The sequence below is a fragment of the Antechinus flavipes genome, chromosome 1, assembly GCF_016432865.1.
Source record: "Antechinus flavipes isolate AdamAnt ecotype Samford, QLD, Australia chromosome 1, AdamAnt_v2, whole genome shotgun sequence".
Classification (NCBI taxonomy): Eukaryota; Metazoa; Chordata; class Mammalia; order Dasyuromorphia; family Dasyuridae; genus Antechinus; species Antechinus flavipes.
In genome coordinates, this window is record NC_067398.1 from 382,097,848 (window position 1) to 382,125,581 (window position 27,734).

A 27,734-nucleotide genomic window follows, 5' to 3' on the forward strand; every position below is an offset into this window, starting at 1 on the left:
GTTTTGCTTGTAGATGTTTTGGAGTTGTTCTCTTTCTCTGGGTTTGTGGGTTGAGTGTTTCTGTCATCAAGGAGATAGTATTTAATAGTTGAATTCTTTTTTAAAATTTGTTTGCTTATTCTAGTTTATTTAGACTTTATATTAGGGTCAGGTTTTGTGCCCAAAGAAGGGAATGTCTGGATTAAGCTTGTGTCTTCTAGCTCTTACAACTGTTTTCTTAGAGTATTGAGTATTATGTTATTCTAAGATTTCAGAGACAGTTGACAGCAGGGATCTCTAGCCTTTTAGTATTCCCAAAGTGGTCTGATCTAGAACAAACTGAATCTGTTAGGTTCTGGCAAAACTTTTCAAGTTTCTGTCTTAGGGCTTATACACCAAAGTGATACTAAAGAAAGGAAAGGGACCTGTATGTGCCAAAATGTTTGTGACAGCCCTGTTTGTAGTGGCTAGAAGCTGGAAAATGAAAGGATGTCCATTAATTGGAGAATGGTTGAGTAAATTGTGGTATATGAATGTTATGGAATATTATTGTTCTGTAAGGAATGACCAGCAGGATGAATACAGAGAAGACTGGTGAGACTTACATGTACTGATGCTAAGTGAAATGAGCAGAACCAGGAGATCATTATATACCTCGATAACGATACTGTTTGAGGATGTATTCTGATGGAAGTGGATCTCTTCGATAAAGAGAGCTTTAATTGATCAAAGATGGACAGAAGCAGCTACACCCAAAGAAAGAACACTGGGAAATGAATATTAACTGCTTGCATTTTTGTTTTTGTTTTTTTCCCGGGTTATTTATACCTTCTGAATTCAATTCTCCCTGTGCAACAAGAGAACTGTTTGGTTCTGCACACATATATTGTATCTAGGATATACCGTAACCTATTCAACATGTAAAGGATTGCTTGCCATCTGGGGGAGAGGGTGGAGGGAGGGAGGGGAAAAATCGGAACAGAAGTGAATGCAAGGGATAATGCTGTAAAAAATTACCCTGGCATGTGTTCTATCAATAAAAAGTTATTTTTAAAAAAACAAACAAAAAACAAAGATATTAATCTTAAAAAAAAGTTTCTGTCTTAGGTTTTGATCTGAACAACATACCTATGGGCTTGTCTTATTTGGAGTTGCAGTAGACTACTACTCCTGGACTTAGCCACTATCAGCCTGTTAGAAAATCCTGTTGGTTCATAGTGTCAGAACTACAGGATTCCTTTTGTTTGGGATTCCTGCCCTAGTTATTCTGCTATAGACTTTAGACTAGGCTGGAGACTGGAATTCCTAGGAGCACGTTCTCTTTTCAGTCTACTCTGCATCTATGACTCAGAACTGGAGAGTACAGAGGGGACACTTGGTATTATCCTTGCTCATTGCACAAAATCAAATCCCTCTGTGCTGGATTTCAGGCCTCATTTTGCCACAATACACAGCCTCTCCTAATGTTAGAATGTTTTATATGGTTATACCTGGCTCTATAGAAGGTATCCCCTACATGTAGCAGGAGAGTGTGACATGTGGCTTGTAGAGATATCACAAAATGGCTGTCTCTATCATCTCCTTCCCTACCCCTTCTCCAATGAAGTCTTCAATTATGAATGAAGGAGAAGCAGGAGGTTGGAGCTAGAAAGTTAAGCATCTCCCATTAGCTATAAGTTTTAGCAAATGCCATTCCATTACTCTGTCTGAGATGTCTTGCTAACTCACCCCCTCATCTTCCAAATAACTTGTTTGAAAGTCTGCAACTTGACTCCATTTCTGCAAAAGGCACATTGTGGGATCATAAATACCAAGTGCATTTCCCCAAAAGGCCAAGAAGAAGAAGAAGCAACTCTCCTCACATGCAGAAAACCCCCAGGAGAATCAAATATCCAAAAGAGGGCCTTGTAAATTTCCAAAACTATAAAAAAGACACCAGATAAACAAAACTCTGTTACCCGAAAAACCAAAGAATGAAAACAACAGATTCTATCTAGAGAATAGATTCTACTATGAATTTGGAGGGGAATAAAAGTCACTCTTTAGATCACTACCTTCTGACAAAATCAGAATGCTACTCTTAACCATAGCTACTCTATTTTTCTAGCCTTGGATACATGAAGATTTTCTATCCTGAGATCAATGTGATCATCTTATCTTCCTGGGAAGGTATTTGGTCTTGGGGAGAGGTTCAGCAGTTGATATGAGGAGCCCTATCACAAGAAGACTGGTGCTTAATGATGGAGAAATCAGTTGGTGGGAAAGGAGTAGAACATCAGGCAAGTATTCACTCATACGTAAACATGGCAGCAGCCAAGTTGCTGGTGTTGTCCAGAGCCCTCTCAGCTAGATCCAGGTTTATGGCATTTGGGGGCCAATCATATCTTAGACTTTACCAATATATCTTGTACTAGACCAAGTGACATTAAAAGCAAAAAACAGTCAATTGAAAGATAATAACAGGGTTACATATTAAAGAGAAAACCCACATATACAAAGGATAACAATTTCCCACAGAATACCAGTAGAATAGAGTGGAATGCTCCAAATGTTCCCCCAGCTTTAATCCTTCTAACATTTCTTCCTCTGATCCACCTACTAATTTCCCTGGCTTTCTTCAAGTCCCAAATAAAACCCCACCTTCTACAGGAAGCTTTCCCCAACTCCTATTAATTTCAATGTCTTCCCTTTTAATTATTTCCTATTTATCCTGATGCAGCTTGTTTTGTATATATTTGTGTGCATGTAATTTCCCTTTCTAGACTGTAAGTTCCTTGAAGACAAGAGTTGTCTTTTGCATTTTTTTGTACCTCCTGCTCTTCGCACAATTCCTGGTACATAGTAGGTATTTAATTTGATACTACTACTATTACTAATTGATTGATTATGTCAGTTCATTTTCCCAGAGAATTGTGCCTTCTCAATCAACTAAAGCTGCCATTGTATATTTACCTAAAGAACTGCTGTTATCATTTGATCCTAAGCTACTTTTCCACTGGACTCCTAATTTGATGAGCTGTTGCTGCTGAGAATTATTCCTGAAAGGGAAGTCTTTCACTTCTGTGGACTCCAGATTAATTACCCCTGCACTAGAAGGTGAGTCCCTCCATATGCTGTTTTGGGGAGGTGAAATTGTGCTAATTACATGAAATCCTGAAAGTTAAATTGTGATGACCGCGCTAGCACCCAGGATACCTTAGAATCAGCCAGAGGCAAAAGTCCTTAGTCTTTATTCTTGGTCTTTAGGGGTAGAAGTGAAGGGGATGGAAGTAGGATCTCCCCAACCACCTTCTTCCTTGTCCTCTTCCAAAGTGACTCTGGCTAGTCTTACTCCACCCCCTACTCCTTCCTCCAATCCTCTGTATACACCAATCATCGAGCCAGCACAGGATAGTGGGAAGGGCCATTTTATAAACATATGCCCATAAAGTATTGTCCAATTGGTAGTTAGCCTCAAGTGCTTGGCTATCCTGACCTCAGTGCATTGACTCAAGAGTTTCAGCCCTTTACATTAAATAACCAACATAAGCAGATTCGTTTCAAAAGAGATGGACCAAACCATTCATAAAATTTGGAAAAACCAAATGAATTAAAGATTTCTATTGTTCTGTCTGTGACAAGTAGTTAAATGCCCAGCCACCCCTTGGGCTAGTCCAACAGTGCTTATATCTAGGATGAGTACTGCTGATGGAAAATGAGCCAGACCTAGAACTAAGAGAACAGAATTACCTGAGCTGCATGTGGGAAAACTTGTTATTATTGTTCAGTCAATTCAGGCTGTCCAACTCTTTGTGATCCTATTTGGGGTTTTCTTAGCAAAAAATACTGGAATGGTTTGCCATTTCCTTTTCCAGTTCATTTTACAAATGAGGAAATCAAGGCAAATGGGTAATTTGTCTTGGGTCACACAGCGAGTAATAGAGCAAAATTACAGGGTATGAGCTGGTAGGGGATCCAACAAAGGAGATAGAAAAGGAGCAGTCAAATGGAGAGGAGGAGAACCAGGAAAGTGATGTCCCAGAAAGTTAGAAAAGAATATCAAGGAGAGAATGATCAATGACAAAGACTGCAGAGAGGGCAAGAAGAATGAGGACTGAGAAAGAGTCATTGGATTTGGCAACAAGATGATCATTAGTGACTTTGAGAGAGTAGTTTCAGTGAGTGATAAGGTCAGAAGCTAGATTGTAAAGGATTAAGAAGAAAGTGAGAGGAAAGAAAATGGAAGCACTAATGGTAGGTGGCCTTTTGAAGGAATTTAGCTACAAGAGTAGAAGAGATATAATATAATAATTAGCAGAGACAGCAGGATCAAATGAGGATAGAGGACATATGAGCATCTTTTATCAAATTCGCAGTAGGGGATGAGCTCAGCTCATGCAGGAAGATTGAAAACAAATGGAAGCATCGAGATGACAGAGGAGGCATTCTGTTGGAGGAGACATGATGAAATGGAATCATTTGAACAAGGCCGTTTCACCATTTGAGACAAGATTAAGGAAGAGATAATGGTAGAAGGCATCTCAATGATGGATAATGAGGAAGAAAGAAGAGAATGCTTATAGAAAACGGCCTCCATTTTTTTTCTGTAAAACATGAAGCAAGGTTTTCTTGAGGAAAAAAAGAGAAGATGGAGGAGGAGAGAGGAGAAGGTTTAGAAGAGCTGCTGTGGAGACTGGAAGAGGGAGCTATTGAGAAAACCTTGGTCCATTGGTCCTAAATCTGCCCTCTGTGGTCAATCAATCAAAAGTAATCTCTTTTTTATGCAACAGTCTGTTTGATACTTAAAAACAATGATCAAATCACCTCTTAAGTCTTTCCTAGTTATGTCACAAAGTCTTCATTTGTATTACTTGCTTCTTCTAGATACTATCTAGATCACTATCTTTCAGAAAAGATGGTGCTTAGAATTGGACACAAAATTCCGAATATGGTCTGACCTAGAGAGAGAATGACCTCTCTCTTGAAGAATGAATCTTTTTTAACATTACATTTACTATGATTGATTCATTTTCTTAGCTGCCATATCACAGTGTTGACTCATACTGAGAATGTAGTTCTATAAACTCTCAGATCTTTTTCTGCTACCTATCAAATTTTGCATTCATGAAGCTGACATTTTGAAACCCAAGTGTAAGACAACATAGATTCAAATCGGTGTTTTAACCTGTGATGACCATGTATTTAAAATCAGCCGGAGTCAGGAATTCAGGTTAAGGGGAAAATCTTCAATCTTTATTGAAGTGAAGAGGTGAAAAAAGATTGCGATAGCAATATGGGCAGCTGCGATAGGAAGCCAGCTAACAGAGGGGGATCTCAGCTGAAAAGCCATCGCAATGGCAATGCAAGCAATCTCTCCTTCCCCTTCCTTTTCCACTCCCCTGCTTCCACCCACCAAAATCGTCATTTCCTATACAACACACCAGGACTTGCACAAAGAGTGGACGGGGGCCATTCTTTCTCCAAGCTTATATATTAATAGAGTATGGTCCAATTACTATTTAGCCTCATGTGCTTGTGACCTCAGTGCATCAACTCGAGCCTCAGCCCATTACATCTCCTGCTTTCTTTTGTTTTAGAACACAGGTGGTCATGCCATCCCTGACTCCTCAGGGAGGTCAGAGACCCCAAGGGGAGATGATCACACCCTCCCTGACTTCTCAGGAAAGGAGGTGAAAGCACCAAAAAGGAGGTGATCACAACCCCCCTGATTTCTCAGGAAGGGAGGTTAAAGTACTAAAAATGAAATAATCACACCCTCCCTGACATCTCAGGAAGGGAGATGAAAAGCACCAAAGGGAAGTGGGGGTTGGTAGCAGGTTTCTGGGCTGAAGGGTCTTATTATGCACAAACCCATCAGCATGGGAGGTATTACACAAGCACACAGCAATAGCGCAGAGGCTATTAGTGATGACTCTCCCCACAATCAGTGCAGGCTTGATGTGGTGTAACAAACATGAATTGTACACACAAGTAATGGTATAACAAACAATATAAATCAATATGATGTTGGAAAAGATTGCCAGAAGTCCTAGAAGGAGAGTATGTAAACAACAGTCACACATACGCCTTCTTCAGCAGCCAAAAGATAGTCCAATGTAATGGGCTGAGACTTGAGTTGATGCACTGAGGTCCCAAGCACATGAGGCTAAATAGTAATTGGACCATTCTCTATTAATATATAATCTTGGAGAAAGAATGGCCCCCGCCCACTCTTTGTGCAAGTCCTGATGTGTTGTATAGGAAATGATGATTTTGGTGGGTGGAGGCAGGGGAGTGGAAAAGGAAGGGGAAGGAGAGACTTTTGGGATTGCCATTGCCACAGTTGGTTCAGCTCACATCTCTCTCTGTTAGCTGATTTCCTGTCGCAGCTGCCCATATTGCTATCGCAATCTTTCTTGCCTATATTTGCTATCGCAATCTTTATTCACCTCTTCACTTGAATAAAGACTGAAGATTTTTCCCTTAACCTGAGTTCCTGACTCCGGCTGATTTTAAATACGCAATCATTACAATCCAAAACCAATCTATTGTCCATTGCTTCACATATCAGGGAATCCAATGATCCCACCAAGTTTTTGAAGTCCTGCAAAAGTCTTTTTATGTCTTAGGGAATCCAATGATCAAATCAAGCTATCTTAAAATGTGTTTGCCTGACATTATTTCTCACTGTCTTATGAGGTAATATTGTTCATTTTATTGCCCCATTCTTCTTTGTCATATATTTTAAATTAAACTATAATCTAAACCATTGTTTCCCTTGTTTGCCATCTCTTTCCCCTTGGCAAGGAGAAGCTTCTTCCAAGAGATTAAGTTGTTGCTGGCTGAGGCAGTTTCTAATTCTTTTTGGACTATAATTGATTTCCATGGGTTAAATTTCTCAAGGAAATGAAAATCAACTGTATTGTTTGTTCCTTTAATCATTTCTTAATTGTCATCAAACATTTTGTTTAAATAGATTAGGTAAGAACTAGTTTATATGTAATTCAGACCTAATATTTTTAGTTTTTGAATTTGGTATTGATTTTGACCTTTGTTCCAACAAATATATGGTCTGACTACACACTGGCAGCTGTTTAAAATATCACCTCCACAATGGCAACTAGTTGATTTCTGTATGTTAAAATATTGCCAAGATATTGTGACTTTTTTAATGTGATTTGTCTAGTAGAACATGAGATTTTCTCTCTTTACTTGTGTCCAAAACATCCAATGACAGTGTCTGGCAAATAGCATAAATACTTGCTGATTTATCCAGTGCTGATTGATTCTGCTTTTGAAGAAAATATACATAATAAATAGGCATAAGACTTATTTGTCTAGAGTCTACAATCTTTTTGTCTCTTGCTTTTTTAGCTTAAGTTATATTTCTTAACCCATTGTTCACCTTCTTCCCTTTTGCTTAGATTACTGAACATTAAAGTATTTGATGATTTAATTTGTGGAAAAGGCAGGAGTATAAAATTGTTAAATTTTTAATGTGAACATTTATACTTTGGAAAAGCCAAATGCTACAAAGCACAGCTTGATTTATTGTTTTGTTTATTACCTAGATTCAAGAAAGAAATAGAGAAAATGTTAATATAAATTAAGCTTTAAATGTGTCAAGTATAGTTCATTTTTTCCTTTGGAAAGATAATTGTTAAACATTTATTTACCAGGAAACCCCTGGGAGAAGAGTTGTTTAGTTGTTCAATGATATTTTTCTACCTAGTCTTCTTTGCAGGAGATGAATATTAGATACAAATATCTCTATGGTGGGTTTTTTTTGTTGTATGCTCATCAGAAGCATTGAAAAGAAGAATGACCAAGCATTCCATGAAATTGGGATTCTTGATGCCTGGGAATGTACATTAAAACCTGACTCTGCTGCTTCTTTTCTTTGCTTCTTTAAGGAGAATCTGGGAGTGATAATTCTACCTAACAACAATCTCTTTATTGTCTCCTTGTTTAATTTATATTAAAAATATCAAGATTAACGTGACTTAATTCCTTTAGTGGTATGCTGATTTGTTGAACATTGGACAAAGATCATTATATTTAGAATACTAACACTTCATGTTTACTGACAGCCCCCAGAGTGATGAGATTTATAGCAGGATTCTCTACCCCCTTTTATTGTTTATTCCACCCCACTACCTTCACTGAAAAAAAATGGAAAAAAATCCACATATAAGGGAGAGATATTTCATTTTTTCCTTTGTATGCTGCTATATTCAAAGAATTAATTAGCTAGTATATGGACTATTAGTAATAGATATATCCATAGACTTAACTAGGTCAGTTCTTCAATAGTAGATAAAGTGTGAAACTGAGATTATATTTTAAAGCATGGAGTTAGAGTTTTACCAGCTTAAGAATTCAAGGTTACCACCATCACAGAAAGAATCAGAATAGGATTTTGGTCAGAAGGGACCTCAAAAGTGATGTTGTCCAATCTAAAGCTTTCTATGCAAATAATACAATTCTTTTGCTTTCTTCCTCTTACAATATAATTGGGGGCAGGTGGAGACATATCATTAGGTGGAGGTTGGAATTGAATGTTTGAATTTTATCCAAAGAGTTAACCAATTAATGAACCATTGTCAACATAGAAGGTTTTCAGAACAACTTTTGGATTTGTTCTTGACCTTCATCCATTCAGCATTTTTAGCAATAACTCACAATCTTGCTAGAAACTAGCAATGAAGGCATCGGTGATTGTTTATCAAATTTATGAATAACATCAATCTGGGAAGGAGTTAACATTTGGATGGTAAGCAAGAACAAATGAAGGTAACAAGATGAAACTTAACAGGGAGAAATATCAAGTCTTGTTTCAAGAAATCAGTTGTACCAATGAAGAATGGAAGATATATAGCTAAAAAGTAATTCAAATCAACACAACTAAGGTGCCACAGTGGATAGGACTCGAGTCAGGAGAACATGAATTCAAATCTAGCCTCAGACACTTACTGTCTATACTATACTATACTGTCTATACTAGCTATATAACCCTGGGCAAGCCAGGCAACCCTGTTTACCCCAGTTTCCTCCTCCAGAAAATGACCCGGAGAAGGAAATGGCAAACCACTCCAGTATCTCTGCCAAGAAAACCCCAAATGGGGTCACAAGGAGTCAGACATGAAGTCAGCAGGAATCACAACATCTGAAATACATATTCAATTCTAGGAACTTCATAGTAGAAGGGATATTGACTCCAAATTAGAGAAGACAATCCAAAAGCTGAAGGGACAAGAAACTATGGCATTTGTGGATCGTGACATGGAGAAGGAAAGGCTTAGGTGCATGATGCCAGTATTCAAATATTTCAAGAGTTGTCAGGTGGAAAAAGAATTAGCCTTGTCCTGCTTGGCCCTGGAAGGCAGAACAAAGAAAACATGGGGAGAAAGATTTGGACTGAATATACAAAAATTAGGAACTCTTGATTCATGCTTCAGGGGATGTGTTGGACCAATGATTTCTTTGGTCCCACCAAACACTGAGATTCTGAATTCTATGGCAAGTTCCAGGCATTTAATTCCTCCAGAAATAGCTCACACTTTCAGGCAATAGAAGATTGAGGAGGAATTTTTTTTTGCTTTTTAATTCTGCAGCCAAAAGGAGAGATTCATACATTCAAAAAGCCTTTGAGGGGCCAGGAATATATGTACTTATGGATGATTGGCTTATGCTAAGAGCCTTGTATAAGAGGGCCATAGGTAACTCCTATTCACTCTGGCAAGTACCTTGTGCAGGTAAACACCCTAAACACCAAAAAGGATGACTTAAGATGTGAAGATATAAGGTAAGGATGTTCTAGACTCCATTTTGCCTGATATGCATTTTTTGAGAGGGAGAGAGGGGAAGATCTGGACCTATGTCTTCACTCACGTGGGGCTTTCCCAATATGAATTCATGTCATCAACTTACTTTACTATGCAGTTTAAGAGTCACTAGAGGACTCAGTGGATAGAGTTCTGGGTCTGGAGTCGGTTTAAATCTGACTTCAGACACTGACCAGCTACATGACTAGCTGGTCAAGTCATTTAACTTCTGTTTGCCTTAATTCACTGGAAAACAAAACAGCAAATCACTCTAGTATCTTGGCCAAAAAAACTCAAAACAATACGAGCTGACAAAAAGTCATTCACAACTGTACAACAGTTTTACAGAATTGGCTGGAGGCACTGAAAAGTTAAGAGACTTCTTCATAATCAGTTAACCTATAATAAGGATGTTAGTAAAAGGCAGGGCTGGAACCCAGGGCTTTCTGACTCTCACAGATCTGCCCTGTATATCTATTATGCTTCACTACCTCTCATATAATTTATAATGGAATAAAGAATCATGAGCCATTCCAGCATCCTCTTTAGCAGGACTGTAGAATTTTGTACCAATGGAGTTCCACACATAATAATGGTGTCCTGCTAAACCCAGATAACTGGAGAGAAGGAAGGGGAGTGTCCACTGGCATCTGCATATTCAGGGACAGGAAAGGGTCTCAAATGCCTAATATGATCCTGGTCCATAGCCATAAGCAGAGAGAATCTTATAGCGGTGAGACATGAGAAAGGGGCCTGATTTCTTAGGAGTTAACAGAGATGAGGTTCCCATTCTTGGCAGTCATATTTTCCAGTTTAGCAGTCACTTTCTTATTTCAGACTTTGGAAGCTGGGTGCTCCACTAGGTTATAGATTTTTGAGACTGGAAAGGACTTTGGAAAGGCGCCTATTCCGCCTCCCTTCGCCTGACCAGGCTCCATCTAAATGGCCTCAAACAGATAAGAATCTGGCCCTTCTTTAAGATCTTTAGCAAAGGAGAGGCTGCAATGTCCCTCAGTAACTTGAATGTTTATTTTTAGTATATGTTTTCATAGAAATGTCTAATCCATCTTTGGTTTCTCAGAGATGGGGGGGAGCCAAGCGTTCCTTTAAGCCTTCCCCTGTGCCCTAGATTTCAAAGACCAAGTGATTTGGTTCCTCTTTTCGGACCTGCCAAGCTTTTGCTTGACCCTTTCTGCGACCTTGCCTTCATGCTCTGCCATGTTTCCATTTCCCGCCGATCTATTTTGAGTGAGTCCTTGTCTCTGGGCTGGAAAAAGCTGCCAAGTTTCTTGATTTCCTCAGCTCTCTCTTTTCTAAAATCTTTCTTCTGTTGCTGTGGGACTTTGTTGAGGACTCCAAGGAAGGGGAATCCTGTAGGAGAGGTCTCCTTGAAATGGTTCTTTTCCAAGAATGCCCCTTCATGTTCAAAAAAGCTTGACGTGAAGGAATCCTCACAACTCACACGTACCTAACAACTTATGGCTGAGTAGCGTTGGTGAGCAGAGAGAATGAAGGTCATTTCCTACCATGTTCTACTTAAATCCTAGCCAGGTAATGAATGGTGTGCCAGGAAACTAGCTTCTATAAGAACTGGAGAAGAATGGACCACAAGAGTGCACTGTGCCTCCAAAATTTTGCCACTTCAGCCAGATCTTGTGTCAGTCTATTAACCAAACTTATTAAATCTGGCACCTCCTCTAGAATCAGCTCCATGACTCTGGATCCTTTTCTGAATCTATTATCTTGGTTTATAGAGATAAAATCCCAGCCATCTCTCTTGCCACACTTGGGATCATTTCCAATCCCTTCTCCCAGTCTCAGATTTCTGCACTTCTCTTCCCTGTATTCTGAAGCCAGCATCTTCTTCAGGACAGATGTCACTGACCGGCCATCAGCACAAGTCTGACTCAGATGGTTCTTGGGTGACCTCTGCTGGTGGTGGTAATCCCTGCCAGAGCCTAGTCTGTCTTCACAGGAGCCAAAACCATTTTACTTAAACCATATGAGCCTAAAATTTGTCAAATTATCAAGCTCTCCTAATTCTATTAAACGTTTTCTATCATCATCAATGTTCACATAATTTTTAATATTTTTGGTTTTTTAGTATCATGAGTTTCTAACTGGAAGAAATCCTAGAGTCAAATCCTCTTCAATGAACAGATTAAGAAATTGATGCCCAAAGAGGTTAATAGATAGGGTGATCAGTGAGATGTGAGAACTTGTTGAGCCCTTTCCAGGGCTGCTTCTCCACCTTTGGTGTCCATTTGGCACTCAGCTCTCATCTGTGGCTCCATGAATGGCCACACCTACATAAAACCATTTTGGCAGACAGATTAAACCAAGAGTAACTGATAAGTCTCAAATCTGGCAAATCTGTCTACCATGAACATGTGAAGATTTCCCCCAGGAGAATGAGCAGATGAGAACAATTTGTTCCAACAGCTATGAAGGTGACCGAAGAAGGAGCTTAAAGCCCACCAAAGATGTCAAGATCATCCACTTGCATCCCAGGATCCAAGACCACAGTCAGTTATCCTGACTTTTGTCTTGCTGCTGGACTTCGATGGATAGGGAAATAAGTGAGTTTGTGCAACTCTGCCTCATTGAAATCCAATTCACAAGCAAGCCAAGCCATCATCCATGAAGTCATTTGTCCTCTTTGAAAATGAAGGATGGACAGCAACAAGATCACAGCCTATTTTTAGTCCCAAATAAGAATTTTTGTTTTATTGTTACTTTCATTTTTCCTTCATTTTACTAGAAGCACTTTTATTTTACCAAAAATAATTTTTTAACTCAAAATATTATCATCATGTAGATTTCACTCAAGCTACACGGAGACCCTAATCAAAACCTGAGTTTTTCAGAGTCTAGTGCCCTTAGGGATTAGCATTCAAGTGGAATCGAGTCAAAACAGTCTGAGGTCATTCCGGGAGAAGCAGTGAGTTGATTAAGCCAGAACATAAACAAAATCCAAATTGGGGAAAGTTAGAAGAGGTGAGAACTGGATAAGCTGGACCAGAGTCAACAAACAGAGCCAAGGTTTGGTACACAGGGGGATCCCATGGAAATCAAGAGGAAGGAAAGCAAGCATGTATAGCAGGTTGACAGGAATTATAGGTTGGAGAACTGAGACCTCTTCTATTAAGAGAGAGAGAGAGAGAGAGAGAGAGAGAGAGAGAGAGAGAGAGAGAGAGAGAGAGAGAGAGAGAGAGAGAGAGAGAGAGAGAGAGAGAGAGAGAGAGAGAGAGAGAGAGAGAGAGAGAGAGAGAAAAGAGGGAGAGGGAGAGGGAGAGACAAATAGAGAGAGGGGAAAGGAGAGACAAAGAGACAGAGACAGAGACAGAGAAAGCCCACTAGGAAATTGTACTTGCAAAAAGGGCAGGTAACTCTCATGCTTGCTGTGCTGGTATTCATATTGTATATTCTCTAAGTACTGGGCACCCTAGAGGTGTCAGGGAGCAACTAAACTTTATTGAGTAGGTGACATTGTCAGATCTGTCCTTCAGGATTATCACTTTGACAGCTGAGTGGGGGAAGGATTGGACTGGGGGATTAATCCAGGTATGAGATGATAAAATACTGCACCAAGATAGCGGCAGTGTCAGAGGAAAAAAGGTAATATCTGCAAGGGATGTGACAGATAAAATTAAGAGGCTTTGGAAATGGAGTTGATGACCTTGGAAATGGAGTTGATGACCACCCCCAGGTTGTGAACCAACCACCAGGAAGGTGATGATACCCTTGAAGGAATTTAGGAAGAGAGAATGGGGAGGGGGAGGGAATAATGAGTTTGGTTTTAGGTCATGTTGAGTTTAAGATGTCTACACAACATCCGGTTTGAGTTATCCAATGGATAGTCGAAGATGTGAGTTTAAAGGTCAGGAGTGAGGATTAGGCTGAATAAGTGAATTTTCAAAATCATCAGCATGGAGATGATAATTGAGCTCATGAAAGCTATTGAGCACCCAATAAAATATAACAGCAGAAGAAAAAAAAGCCTAAAACAGACCCTTGAGAGACATCAACACTTAGCAGATCTCATATGGATAAAGATCTAGCAAAAGAGATTAGAGAGAGGGAGCAGCCGTATGGGTAGAAAGAAAATCAGAAGAAAGCAGTATCATGAAAACCTAGAAGGAAGAGTGTATCAAGAAGAAATGTGGTCAATACTGCCAAAGGTAGGTCAAGAAGGATGAGGATTGAGGAAAATCCATTGAATGGGACAACTAGGAAATAGCTGGTAACTTTGGATTGGGCAGTTTCAATTGAGATTAATGATGATTGGTGAGATTCAAAGCCAGACTATAGAGAATTGAAAAGAGAGGAAAGTGGAGATATTTATTGCAGATACTCTTCTCAAGGAATGTAACCAAAAAAGGGAAAACAGATTTATCTGGATGATAACAGTTAGCTGAAATAGATAAAGTGAGGGTTTTCTGAGGTTATATAAGACATGAACATGTTTGTAGAAAGAAGGGAAACAGTCAATATACAGAGAGATTAAAGATAAGTGGGAGAGTAAGAATGATAAAAGGGGTAATTTGCTGGAGAAAACAGGATAAAATAGGATCATTCATGCACATAGAGAAATTAGTGTATTTGAGGAGAAAATCCACTTCATTATGAAAGATGGATGAAGGAGGTGATAGTAGCATCTAGATGATGTGAAATGAGGAGGAATAGAGAAGAGAAAACTCTTGGCAAATGTCTTCAGTTTTTTTTTTTTTTTTTTTTTTAAGTAAAATATGAAGCAAGATTCAAAGCTGAGAAGGTAGGGGAGGAGAGTAATGAAAGCTTTGAGGAAGGATGAAAAGATTTGAATGCTCATAGGAAAAAACTCCAGATTTGATTCAATTTGAGAGCCACTTTCAGGGAGGATCAGGGACAGAAAACATTTAACTAATGTGCAACCAAATTGGGAGAGGGGGTTGTGGAAGAGAGAATGAAATAAGGGCACTATTTTGTAACTTCCATGTTTAATCATTCTTGCTGACTACTTTCTAACCTATTAAAGAAGTTCTCTCACAATATAAACATTTTTAAAATTATACCTCTTAAAATCAAACTTTTCTGCCCTTTAATTATCATAAGACAAAAATCTAGTTGCTCTGCCTTTGTTATAGTTCTACTTGCCTTTCATCAGACATTGAGCACTATATTACTGAAGGTATCTCTCTTTGGCTTAAGGAGCCAGGACACTCAGGGCCTCAACAGATACAATGTTATAATGGAAGTAATTCCTCTTCCAAAAGAAATAATAGTGTAACAAAGAATCATATGTGGCTTTCAGATTTCAGAAGATTTTCTCTTCCTCAGAGCAAACATCTTTTATTATTTCAACTGATCCCCAAAATGTTATTTTGGTGGGGAGGGGTAAAGGAAGGGCAGCTAAGTGGTACAATGGTTAGAGCTCTTGGAATCAGGAAGTCCCATCTTCTTGAGTTCAAATCCTGCCTCAGACACTGGTTGTGTGACTCTGAGAAAGTCATTTAACCCAGTTTTCTTGAGTTAGAGAAGGAAATGGCAAACCACTCCAATGTCTTTGCCAAGAAAACCCCACATGGAATCACAAAGAGTCAACAGGATTGAACAACGACAAGAATCCTTTTGGAAGTTGTCTTTTTTTTTTTTTTTTTGTGACTTTCATTATGGCTGAGAGCCCCTGGTATTTGTAAGCTCCCCAAAGGGCAATAACTCTTTCGTTTCTATCTTTGTAAATTCTACAACAGCTTTCTTGCATAAAGCTAATGATTAATAAAGCTAAATTAAACTGAATTGAATTAAAACAGTTCTAGCCTCTCCAAACCTTTGAAAAGTGCTAAATGCAATGTCAATGTGGAATACTGCATGTTTTCCTCTTTTTTCCTCTCTTCTTAAAATCTTTGTTACAAAAGATGGCTTGCTCGATAAGGAGAAAGGGGGAAGGGATATATTTAGAAATGAGTAGGATGTAAATATGAAAGACATTAAGTTTTTAGCTAAAGCAAAAGCAACAGATCATTCCAAACTAGCTTCATTTCTTTTGGTTACTGGATAACTAGTTAGGCTAATTAGATATGTGAGTTCCATCCTATGATCATGGATTTATATCAGGATATTAGAGTTGAGAGACACACTCAGAGACAGAAAGAAACAGAAACAGAGGAGAAATAGAGAGATGGGGGGAGGGGGAGAGAGACATAGAGAAACAAAAACAGGAACAGATGGAGGGAAGGAGAGAGATAAGGAAGGAAGGAAGAAAGAAGGGATGGAAAAAAGGAAGGAAACAGCAAAACACAGACACAGAGAGACAAGAGGGAAGGAAGAGGGACAGGGAGTGGGAGAAAACCAACAAGAACACGAATTTATAAGAAGGCTAGACTATAGATATTGCTGGTCCCTGGTATGACCTAATGACTTCTAGAGAAAGCAGAATTGATCTGGCATTCTAGTTTTGGCACTAGCTGTAGGAGAGGATTATCCTACATGGATAGGAATTCCTCTCTGAACCTGTGTCTTCACCTATAAAATGGGAACACTAAACTAATCACCACTCATCACAAGGTTGTCATGATTAGAGTACTTTTTAAACCTGAAAGCCCTATGAGATTCTTTTTTTTTTTTTTTTGAGGCAATTGGGGTTAAGTGACTTGCCCAGGGTCACACAGCTAGGAAGTATTAAGTGTCTGAGATCAAATTTGAACTCAGGTCCTCCTGATGGTGTTCTATCCATTGTGCCATCTAGCTGCCCCTCAATATTCACTTTTGCAAAACTTTCTACTCCAAATCTTTCTCCCTTTCCACTCCAACACAGCAAGCTATATGATGTAGGTTAAACACGCAAATCTTCTGAACATAATGCTTCACCAAAAAAAAAATCAACTCGAAAGGGAAAAAAACTATGATGCTCGCAAAGTTCAGAACCAGACCCTGGGGTGTTCAACAATATAATCTTTGGTTTAGATACATGCAAAGACATTGAGCTTGTCAAATTTTCAAATGACATGAAGTTTGGAACTTAGGAAAGAGTCCAGATCCAAAAAGACATTAACAAGTAGAATCAAGAAGATTAAATGTAATAAGACAAATGCAAATTGCTCTAAAACTGTATTACAAGACAATTGGGTATAGTTGAACTTAGAGACCCAAGACCTCAATTCAAATCTTTTTTTTTTTTTTTTTTTAATTTACTGAGGCAATTGGGGTTAAGTGACTTGCCCAGGGTCACACAGCCAGGAAGTGTTAAGTGTCTGAGACTAGATTTGAACTCAGGTCCTCGTGACTTCAAGGCTAGTGCTCTATCCACTGTACTATCTAACTGCCCCCTCAATTCAAATCTTGACTGTATCACTCATTACAGGAATGATTTTGAGCATGTAAATACTCACACCAAATTGCCAAGAACTCGTATGAGCTGACTCCAATACTCTTCCAATCAATGCACACTGACTTTAGAGTTCTTTGCTAACAACAACAACAACAACAACAAAAACTCTTGACATAATATTTTGGTGTATATGAGACTATTACTGTCTTCAGCCTCCTAAAATAAAACAGAAACTCTCCTTGAGTGGCCTAACTGTACCAGATCTAAAATTATATTATAAAGCAGCAGTTACTAAAACCATCTGATATTGGCTAAGAAATAGACTAGTTGATCAATGGAATAGGTTAGGATCAAAGGACAAAACAGCCAATAACTTTAATAATCTAGTGTTTGACAAACCCAAAGACCCCAGTTTTAGGGATTAGAATGCATTATTTGACAAAAATTGCTGGGAAAATTGGAAATTAGTATGGCAGAAACTAGGCATTGACCCACACTTAACACCGTACACCAAGATAAGGTCAAAATGGGTTCATGACTGATGCTAAGTGAAATGAGCAGAACCAGGAGATCATTATATAGCTCAACAACGACACTGTTTGAGGATGTATTCTGATGGAAGTAGATCTCTTCGATAAAGAGACCTAACTCAGTTTCAATCGATCAAGGAGGGACAGAAGCAACTACACCCAAAGAAAGAAAACTGGGAAATGAATATAAACTGCTTGCATTTTTGTTTTTCTTCCCGGGTTATTTATACCTTCTGAATCAAATTCTCCCTGTGCAACAAGAGAACTGTTCGGTTCTGCACACATATATTGTATCTAGGATATACTGCAACCCATTCAACATGTAAAGGACTGCTTGCCATCTGGGGGAGGGGATAGAGGGAGGGAGGAGAAAAATTGGAACAGAAGTGAGTGCAAGGGATAATGCTGTAAAAAATTATCCTGGCATGGGTTCTGTCAATAAAAAAGTTATTTTAAAAAAAAAAAAAAAAAAAAAAAAAAAGAAACTCTCCTTGAGGTAGCAATGGGGAATCTCTGGGTCATAAAGTATGAATATTTAGGTCATTTAAAAATATTTTTTCATTTGTGAACAAAAAAAAGCACATTTTCATAACATAGTATAAAAATACAATGGTTCCACATGAAGCTGTGAATCTGCTATTTACAACTTTATATTCCTTTTAAATATATTACATATATTAACATTTATAACATTTTAGTGATTTTTAAGTGTATTTCAAAGTTGAACCAATTTATTGTTATCAATTTACCTGTGTATTTGGCAGTGTCTATCTTCCTGTAGTCCCTTCAACAGTATTTTCATCTTTTGCCATTTTTACCAATTTGCTTATTGTCAGATTTAAATTCAGTTTCCTTATGTGTGATTTAGAACCATCTTTCACATGGTTATAAATAGTTCACCTTGTGAGCTGTTCATCTTTTCCCCTACTATTCACTGAACCCAAGACCCCAGACTCTAAATTCACTTTTCTTTTCTCTGCCCATGCTTCTACTGGGTAACTGTTACATACTCGGCTCTTCCTCTCCTGCCACTAAAACAGGAGTTCAAGGACAGATACAGTCTGACACATAGCATCAGATACCTAATGCATTTTAATCTAAATGAAATAATGATGTCTTCATTTATTTATTCTGCCTGATAGGTCTCATAGAGCTTTCAGGTTTAAAAAGTACTCTAACCATGACAACCTTGTGACGAGTGGTGATTAGTTTAGTGTCCCCATTTTACAGGGAGGAAAAGAAAAAGAAATGCATTTTGTACATGCAATACTGGCATTTTTTTCAAGATTAATAATATTCACTGACAATTAATACTTTCTCCGCTGTGATTTGTTGATGGTGCTGTATTATGAGAATAAGTGAACAGTAGTATCCATTTGCTATTATAGAGGTTACAACCATCTCCTTTATCCAAGACCATTCTGGCCTTCCCAAGTCCAAGCTACTTGGATAAGGAAGCCCTATTTTCCCTGGTACTTAGTCATTAAAACTACACAGTCAACATGGTAAGTTATCATCATACCTGCTTCTGTCAGTCAACCTCAGCAGAGAAGCTAATGAATTAAAAAATATATCCTGTGTTTTGAAATCCCATTCCTCCTTCCATCTGAACCCATGCTGGCATTTGAAGCTCTTCTTTGAAATCTAATCCTGTCTCTTTCCTTACTCTGGTTCACTCCCTCCTTGTAACTGCACATGCCTTTTAGGTCAATTGGTTTTTCTCTTCCACTCCAAACTAACTAAGCACCAGTATGGGCCAATCCCCTGTGATTCAGGCTAATGCACAATGCATTAGTGCCTAATGGTGCCAGAGCCCAATTTCCCATGGTTAAATACTACTTTGGATAGAAGTAGCCAAACCCTATTTTGATCTTTCAAACTTGAGTGGAAGCATGACAGACACTGTGTCCTGCACTTTCTCCCTGTCTCAGATGCTAGTGCTACTTACAAAAGTTCTGTATTTCTCCAATAAAATTCCTTAACAAGAGTTTAGAAAGTTTTGATGAGGCAGGGTTCATTGTGAATTCATCAAAGGAATTAATGAGACACCTTTGCAATGGAGGAGACATGCTGTATTATGAGAGTAAAATAGTAACAGCTAATATTTACATTTTGTTCTCACAAAGCAGGTGTTACTTTATAGAGCAGAAACAGAGACTAAATTACTTTCCCAGGTTCATACAGCTAGCAAACATTTGAGCAGAATTCAAACTCGGGGCTTCTTGATCCTGTCTAGTACACTATCCATTAGGCCACCTTGCCATCTCCTCCAGATGTTCAAGTTTTGCATTTTTTCAAAGAAGGCATCATATCAGAGTATAGATTAAGAAATTAAAGACATTAATAATGGAAAAATAAATGGAATTTCAACATCAAAAATTGAATCAGCTAGAGCAGGTATGTGGTGTAATGGATTAAATGCTGAGTCTGGAATCATGAAGACTCATCCTGTTGAGTCTGCTCTCAGATACTTATAGCCATGTGACCCTGGGCAAATCTCTTAAGCCTGTTTATGTTTCTTCATCTGTCAAATTAATTCAAGAAACTCTAGTATCTTTACCAACAAAATCCCAAATGAGGTCAGAGTCAGATAGGACTGTTATTAAACAAGAAAAAGTAGAGGGTAAAAAAAATTCATTATTTTTTAAAAGCTTGAAAAGCAGGTTGTTTTATAATTTTCTCCTTAAAAGACAAAGTTAGTTATAAAGCAATAAATGATTCATGTATTAAGTTGGTGTGTGATTTAAATAACCACTTCTATCCCTAAATCAGAAACGTAATTTTTTAAAGAAACCTCACATTTTTTCCTACTTCGGTTTCTGCTTCCGTTTGGTTGGGGAGGTGGGGGGGAGTGTTGCTATTATTACTACTTTTTCATGAATTTTTTGTTGATTCTATTTGAATTTTGCAAAGTTCAATGTCATACAAATCACTGTCAACTTTGTGTAATCACACAATATTTGAGGAACCTCTTGTTCAATGACGTTCCTCTCTCAATCCCACCAAAAATGGACTTCTATTAGTCAGTTTTTGAAACTACTGGAATTGCCTAATGATTTTCTCAGGAGCACAGGGAAAGAGTTTAGAGATCACAATGGTAATGAAGAATAAAGGGAAGGGAGGAGACAAAGTTGTAAAATTAACTACAAGACCAGATGTTTCCTTTTTTCTTTTACATTTTAAGAGATTCTCCAGATAGATTACATATTAAAATTTTGTAATTTGGACTTATTTTTGTTTTGTTTTGTTTTGTTTTGTTTACCAGATTTGGGAGATGAGTCCTTAACTGCCTTCTTTTTTTCTCTTGGGCAAATCCAGCCAAAGGTACCTCAGAAGAGAGATGAAATACCGAAAGACTATTGAAATCAACCCTGTCTACATAAACTGTGGAAAGAAGTCACTCAATAGAGACACAGGGCATCTTTTTAAACAGATTTCATCCCATTTTATTTTTTTCTAAACAGAATCATACAAAGACAAGAAAACATCAAAAGCAAACATTAAATCATCTCTATATGGCTGCACTTAACTGGTTACAAAAATGTTTACAAAGTAGAAAAGATACACTTGTTTAAATGAACAAAATACTGCAGAACAACCAAGGACGAACTGTGGACACATCAACATCTGGTGAATATATGCATGGATTTGGACAAAGAACATTGGTGTCAAGAAACTATCTTCAACCATCCCAAGATGACCTGGATTTTAGCACCACGTATGAAGTGTGCCCCATTACATAAGCTACATAAGTAAAACTGGGCAAAGCAAGAAGCCATTTACCCTATAATACCTTCTCTTTGATCACCCCTGTGTGTCCTTATGACTTCTCAGCAGGCAGACCTTCTTTAACAATGGTCACACACATGCACACACACACACACACACACACACACACACACACACACACACACCCCTTTAAGAGGAGTATGGCATAATTGTGATTATTGCTAGACATCATCTCTGAACATACAAAGGTAAGAGAAAGATCAACTCTTTGCTAAAACATCATTTTGGCACACATTTCACGTTTGATGGTTTTTCCACCCAGCTGAGGGTAAGATTTTGGAGATTTGGCTTCCTATTCAGCTGGATTCCCAGGGCATCTGTAATTCCTTCATGCTGAAAGATGTGCACTTGTACAGAGGGATGAGAAAGTAGGATTGGAAGAAACCCCACTAAATGAAGGATCCAGCGCTGATTTTCTGTGCTCATTAGTGACTTGGAACTTGTGGACCATATGCTTCCAACGGGCTGACGAGGAAGACCCTTGTATCCCCCTCTCCTGGAAATAATCAAAAGACTTGGCCATCTCAATCCTTTCCTCTCTTCTGATCATGGAGACAGTGCCCTTTTGGGATTCTCTTTATGCAGCCAATCTATTCATTAAAATGTCACTTGGGATATATAAATAAATAAATAAGCCACAAATACCAAAAATCCATGCCCTCCCCCCCAACAACAATAAAACACCCTACAGATTAGATAATGGAAAAACCAGGATAAAGTGCAATAATCAAGCATCCATGTGAAAAAACAAAAACAAAATCATCCTGTCCAGACCACTGAAGAGATATATTAAAATTGTTCCTTTTAGGATACTGCTGTAGTCATGTACTAACGATAGACATTAGGGAGATATCCTCAAAGAACAATAATAGATTTTAAGCAAAAAAAAAAAAAAAAAAAAACCCATCCAAAAACATCCATGATGACCAAAAAACTCAGTGCCAGCATGCTGGCTCAAATACAAGACTGATGATTTCTTAAAGATTGCCATTCATTTTTTCAAAATACAAGAGAGAGCTCCATCCCAGACTCTCCCAAAATGATTTTCTTAGCTCTGATGGTGAACGGAGTACACACTTATACTAGTGGCAAAATGATATGTGCATATCTGATACTGAAAATGTTGTTATGCCCAAAGCTTTAAATAACCTTTGCCATTTAACATGCCCACTTGGGAGTCCCAAAAAAGCATATTGCACTTTTGATTTTCAGGATACTTCCTCCTATGAAGTTGCTTACTTTTTGACTATTTAAGACATTGGCAAAATTTCCAAGATGTGGGCTAGAGCTAGCCAGTGTCAATGCTTAGTCAAAGACCAAAGATTATATACAAATCAGAAAAGTGAACTTGAAGAATGCAGTAGTTGGGGAGAGAATAAAGGTGTCAACAGTAATAACAGTGGGATATCACAGAATATAAGAATTAGTTTGGGTTGTCTTGTAAAATATAAAACCTGGATCATCATACAATTTATAAAGACATAAATGAAATATCTTTATTTTGAAAAGTCTCAGTAACAGTGGTTGCTCTTTCAAGACAACTGGAGTTAAATGGTATGCCTTCTATGGACCAAAAACAGATGTCTGACCATGGGCTTATTGTTATGGAAAGGGAATGAGTACCATCCTCATCCCCTACACAAAACTCGCCCTCTCCAGGGTCAGCAATGGAAAGATTTCTTTATGCACATTAAAACACTAAAATGACTGATCAAATGATTATATTTGAGGGAAAAGGATAAGGGGTGGGGAGAATGACTTGACTTTAGAAAAGTAGCCAGTTTACTTCTTTATAAAATATACTTCTGAGATCACCCAGAAAATAAACTTCAAGAACAAAAGTGGACTTCCTATAAATCCATATTCTAGAGCTAGTAAAGCTAAAACGTAATGGTTAGAAGACTGTTAATAGGCACATCCCAAAAAAAGTCTGAATCCACAATTGTAAAATATCAGTTTTAGTCAATTTCAGTTTGTCACTGAATAAACTTAGATTTTGCTGGTACCAGTTAAAAAGCAAAACAAAATTTACGATTTTTAAAAAAAGATATCATCAGTTTTATCCCCAATACATAGTATAATAAAGTAGTGAGAACACAATTATTAATATTCCAGATACTACAAATAAATGGGGGGTGGGAGAGAGAGAGGAAAGTGTGCAGAAAGGAGGGGGTGCTTTTGAAATTCTATTTTAGAGAGAGAGATCATTCTCTCTCTCTTTCTCTCTCTCTCACACACACACACACACACACACACACACACACTTTCATACTTCAGCTTCCTATCCCCAGCCCCTCCCCCCAGTCTTTTATTTAACAGTGCAGACAAAGTTTCTTCAGTATTAATAAGAATTTTGCCCTAGGTTTAAAAAAAAATCAATCATTTCTTTTTGTTAAAAAAAAAAAAATTATCATGGATCAGCAGATCAAGCTGGCAAATCATTTCAAGTACACAGGAACATCTCAACTGTTCAACTTCCAGAAATTCAAAACCTGCTTGTCCAGTGTTTCTATCCACCTAGATATTCAGTGCCACCATGTTCTAAACAAAGCTCTGGATGGTCACCAGCAGCATTAGGAGTAGATGGTGATCACCTCCCGACCTCCACCTCTCACCAAAAGCACTCGGTTTAGTCCTTCTGTCAAGACTTCTAGGAATTCCATATCTGTGAGATGAGAATTAAGGTACATGAGTGGTCCAGGATGTTGAAAGATGAAGGGAATGAGAAAACCAACCAACATTTCAATTAAGTAATTTGAAACTTTAAGATATGGCCTCTTATTCAACTATAGTTTTATCTAAGAAACAGGATGAAACAGGCAGAAAGGCATTGAATTTAATTTTCAGGAGATAAATCTGCCCACAGAAACAAAAGGTACCAATTAAGATCTCTTACTGTATTTAAATCAAGTAATTTTTGAAAAGCAAATCAGAAAAAGGGAAAGAAAAGAACTATTAGACATGGATAGGAATCTCAAGTCACAAAGTCCAAACCCTCATTTTACAAATTAGTAAACTGAGGCTGAGAGGTTAAGTAATTTCTCAAAAATTTCCCACATACTAAGTAGCAGAGTAAGATCAGAACTCAAGTCCTTTGACTCTTTAATGAAAGCATTTTCCATTGAAAAAGGAACCTTCTTCCCGATCCCAACCTAAGCTCATCTTTATTAATGAAAATGGGGAAGAGAAAGTGACTACTGAGGAAGGGGGTAACAGGGCTTGTGAAAGTTAATTTTAATTTTTGGATATGATGCTAAACAGGGGCAGAAACTTAAACTGCAGCATCCATGCCCTAAATGAACAAGATTAGCTCATTTGGGTAACCTAAGTACATCATTAGTTAATTAGAAACAGGGCTATGATTCATGACACAGTAAGCTACTAGGCAGACCATGACGCTCCACAGAGTAGCTGAAAAACCAAAGGCAGACATGGCGGACTTTAAAGCAGGCTACTGACCAAAGAGAAGCCATTTCTTAGTTAGGGACTGCTGCCATCTGAGGGAATCAGAGTGCTTGCTGGGAAAAAAGCATTAGATAATTGCTTCCAATTTTGAGGTCTTTGTTTATTTCAAAGAAATATTTTAGTTTCTGGTTTTTATTAAGAACAACTTACATAAGCTGTATCACATTTTGCCAATGAAAAGAGTGAGAGTTCTCTCAATGGGGGCTGTTCTCTGCATTCTCTAAACCTGTTCATGAGAGTAGCTACCAAGGAAACAATAGTAAAAGTTAGATAAACTATAAGCAAGAACTTCTTTGCAAGAAAAAGTGCTGGGGAGAGGGAAAGGAGGAAAAGAAAGGTGTGCAATGCATCACAATATTTACTTACAAGAAGACCTCCTCCCCACAAATCCCTCAGCTGTGAATCTTCCACACAAGTGGTCAGAGAGATCTTAATCTTAAAAAAATGATACCATGTCAGCACCTCAAAATTAGGAGCAATTACTTGTAAAGGATGAAGAAATACGATTTCACACTTTGGATTCACAGGGAGATGAGCATCACAATTATTAGCATTAAACATTTGTAAATTTGAGAAAAAACTCAAGGCATAAACAATCTAACAAGATCTCAAAAAACAAAAGCAAAACAAAACAAAACAAAAAAACAACAAACAAAAAACTCCACAAGAATATTACTGGACAAGAGAAGTCCAAACCAACAAGTCTAATTAGTACATTGTTCTGTATTTGCTAGCCTTACTATGTTATTTTCAAGGAAATTAAAGGAAGCCAATGCATAAAAATGATATTTTTATCGATACCCAAAGTACTTTACAAATATCATCTCATTTAATCTTCATATAAATCTTGAAAGGAAGGTACTAATATTATTCACATTTTATAGAAAAGGAAACAGAGGCAAGCAGAAATTAACTAACTTGCCCAAAGTCATAACATCTGAGAAGTACCTGAGGCCAGATTTGAACTTGGTCCACATCTATTGTTCTATGCAAAATACACCCTAGCCGCTTTGTAGTAGAGGATGGGGGATGTGAATAAAATAAAACCTACATTAATCTCAAAGCCTCATATTTAAGTCAATGATTTGAAAACTCAGTTCAATTCAACAAGCATTTACAAAGTTCCAACTATGCTTTAGGCAATGAGGATATAAAGCCAAAATAATTTCACTCTCAAGAATCCTACTGGGAAAAAAGCAGCCCTCCCTGATAATTAATATTCCTTTTACTAAGGGTACTCAAAGTTATTTAACTGATTTGGGTCATATCTAACATCTCATTTTCAACCTTTTTGTCTGCTTCCATGTCCTTTATATCTATTTGCCAAGTACATGGTCATTTGTATGTTACCTCAATGGAAGTTTCTTGAGCTCAGGAACCTTGTTTTTGCCTTTCTTTTCATCCCTAGTATCAGCGCCTGGTGTCTATAAACACACGCATGGATGGAGACTCAAAGGACTGAAGAGAGCCAGTATAGTCTTGTTCTTCCCTTTTTTATGAGATACATCATTCTATTTTATTCATTTTATGAGATATCTCATTCAATCACATATCATAAATACTTGTGACATGATCTCATCTCCCATAATGACAGTAAGTTTCTTGAAAGTAAGGATTGGGTTTCATCTTTGTATCATTTATTCTCTCTAAGTTCTTATATACAGTAAATAAGTACTTGATCAATGTATTAAATGAATATAGAGAAAAGAAAGAGAAAAGAAACCACTGAAAAACAAGTGTTTTGGAGTAACTGGGGGCCTTTATAATCCCAGATCCAAGATGGCACTAGTTAAGTGAACAAAAAGAGATGTATGGTTAACTCCACACTAAGGGACTCTTCCTATGATGTATGATCTGAGAAAAGCTATTGTAGGGAGATGTTAAATCAACAGAATGGTCAGTTCAAAGGCAGAAAAGCAGTAGCATAAACCTTGGAGCCTGAATGTTCAGAATAATGGTTACATTGTACATGTATTTAGCTCTTTTATCTCAAGAACAGATGCCACTTTGTAAAAGCCTTCTTCAATATCTACAGTAACGTGGGAAATACTGTTTCTCTCTTGTGTATAATGGAGAAAAACAGAGGCTCAGAGGTTAAAGTACAATGATCAAAGTCCAACAACACATTAGTGATTTGGGAATATAATCTTGGTCTCCTTGTCCAACAAACTTGCCAAAATCACCTGGCCTCCTTCCATGCTCACTGACTAATACAAATCCAGTTTTCATATAGGGCAAGTAACCCCAGTATTTCCCAATCATCTATTGGTATTCCAATTATCATCACCATTTGGACATTTTGATCTGATAAAGGCTAAAGTTTTCCATGTTCAAGTTCACCCCATCTATTATTCTTATTTATGCTCCCTGGGACTCCTTCATGCTTTTCAAATATTTGGAGGATAGTGTCACTTTCCATTAAATGTTATTAGGCTAGCAAAGTACATTGAGTTAATTTAGTATTTTCTTGTAATTCAATCTCTGCATTCCTTCTGTCTCCCTCTCCCACCTCATTATATGTTGTTATACTTACCTTAAATTTCTAACAGACTATTTTTCTAATGTTTTAGTACTTCAACATTTGCTGATAGGATTCATCTCTTCATTCTAAACTATGCTGTTTTACCAGTCTGTATGGGAGCATAACACTAGAGAGCAAACATGTAGTGGGCAGAGTTTTTGCCTCAGAATAAACATAGAAGCACGTAGGAGGCTTAGTGGATGAATGCTGGATCTAGAGCCAGAAAGATCTGAGTTCAAATTTGGCATCAGAACCTTACTAATTGTAAACCCCTGGACAAGGCACTTAAAACTCAATTTCCTCATCTGTAAAATAGGAATAATAACAGTACTTCTCTT

The 27,734-nt window shown here is 37.8% G+C and overlaps 1 protein-coding gene across 2 annotated transcripts in view; it reads right to left on the bottom strand.

Moving 5' to 3' along the window:
• Window positions 1-23,352: 23,352 nt before the first annotated feature.
• Window positions 23,353-27,734, bottom strand: part of SLC12A7 (solute carrier family 12 member 7) — a 290,856-nt gene continuing 286,474 nt past the window's right edge. For both annotated transcript variants that reach the window (XM_051969803.1, XM_051969802.1), the window contains one exon: window positions 23,353-24,075. In XM_051969803.1, the coding sequence (XP_051825763.1) occupies window positions 23,984-24,075 (92 nt within the window). In that variant the 3' untranslated portion in view covers window positions 23,353-23,983. The remainder of the gene's footprint in view (window positions 24,076-27,734) is intronic.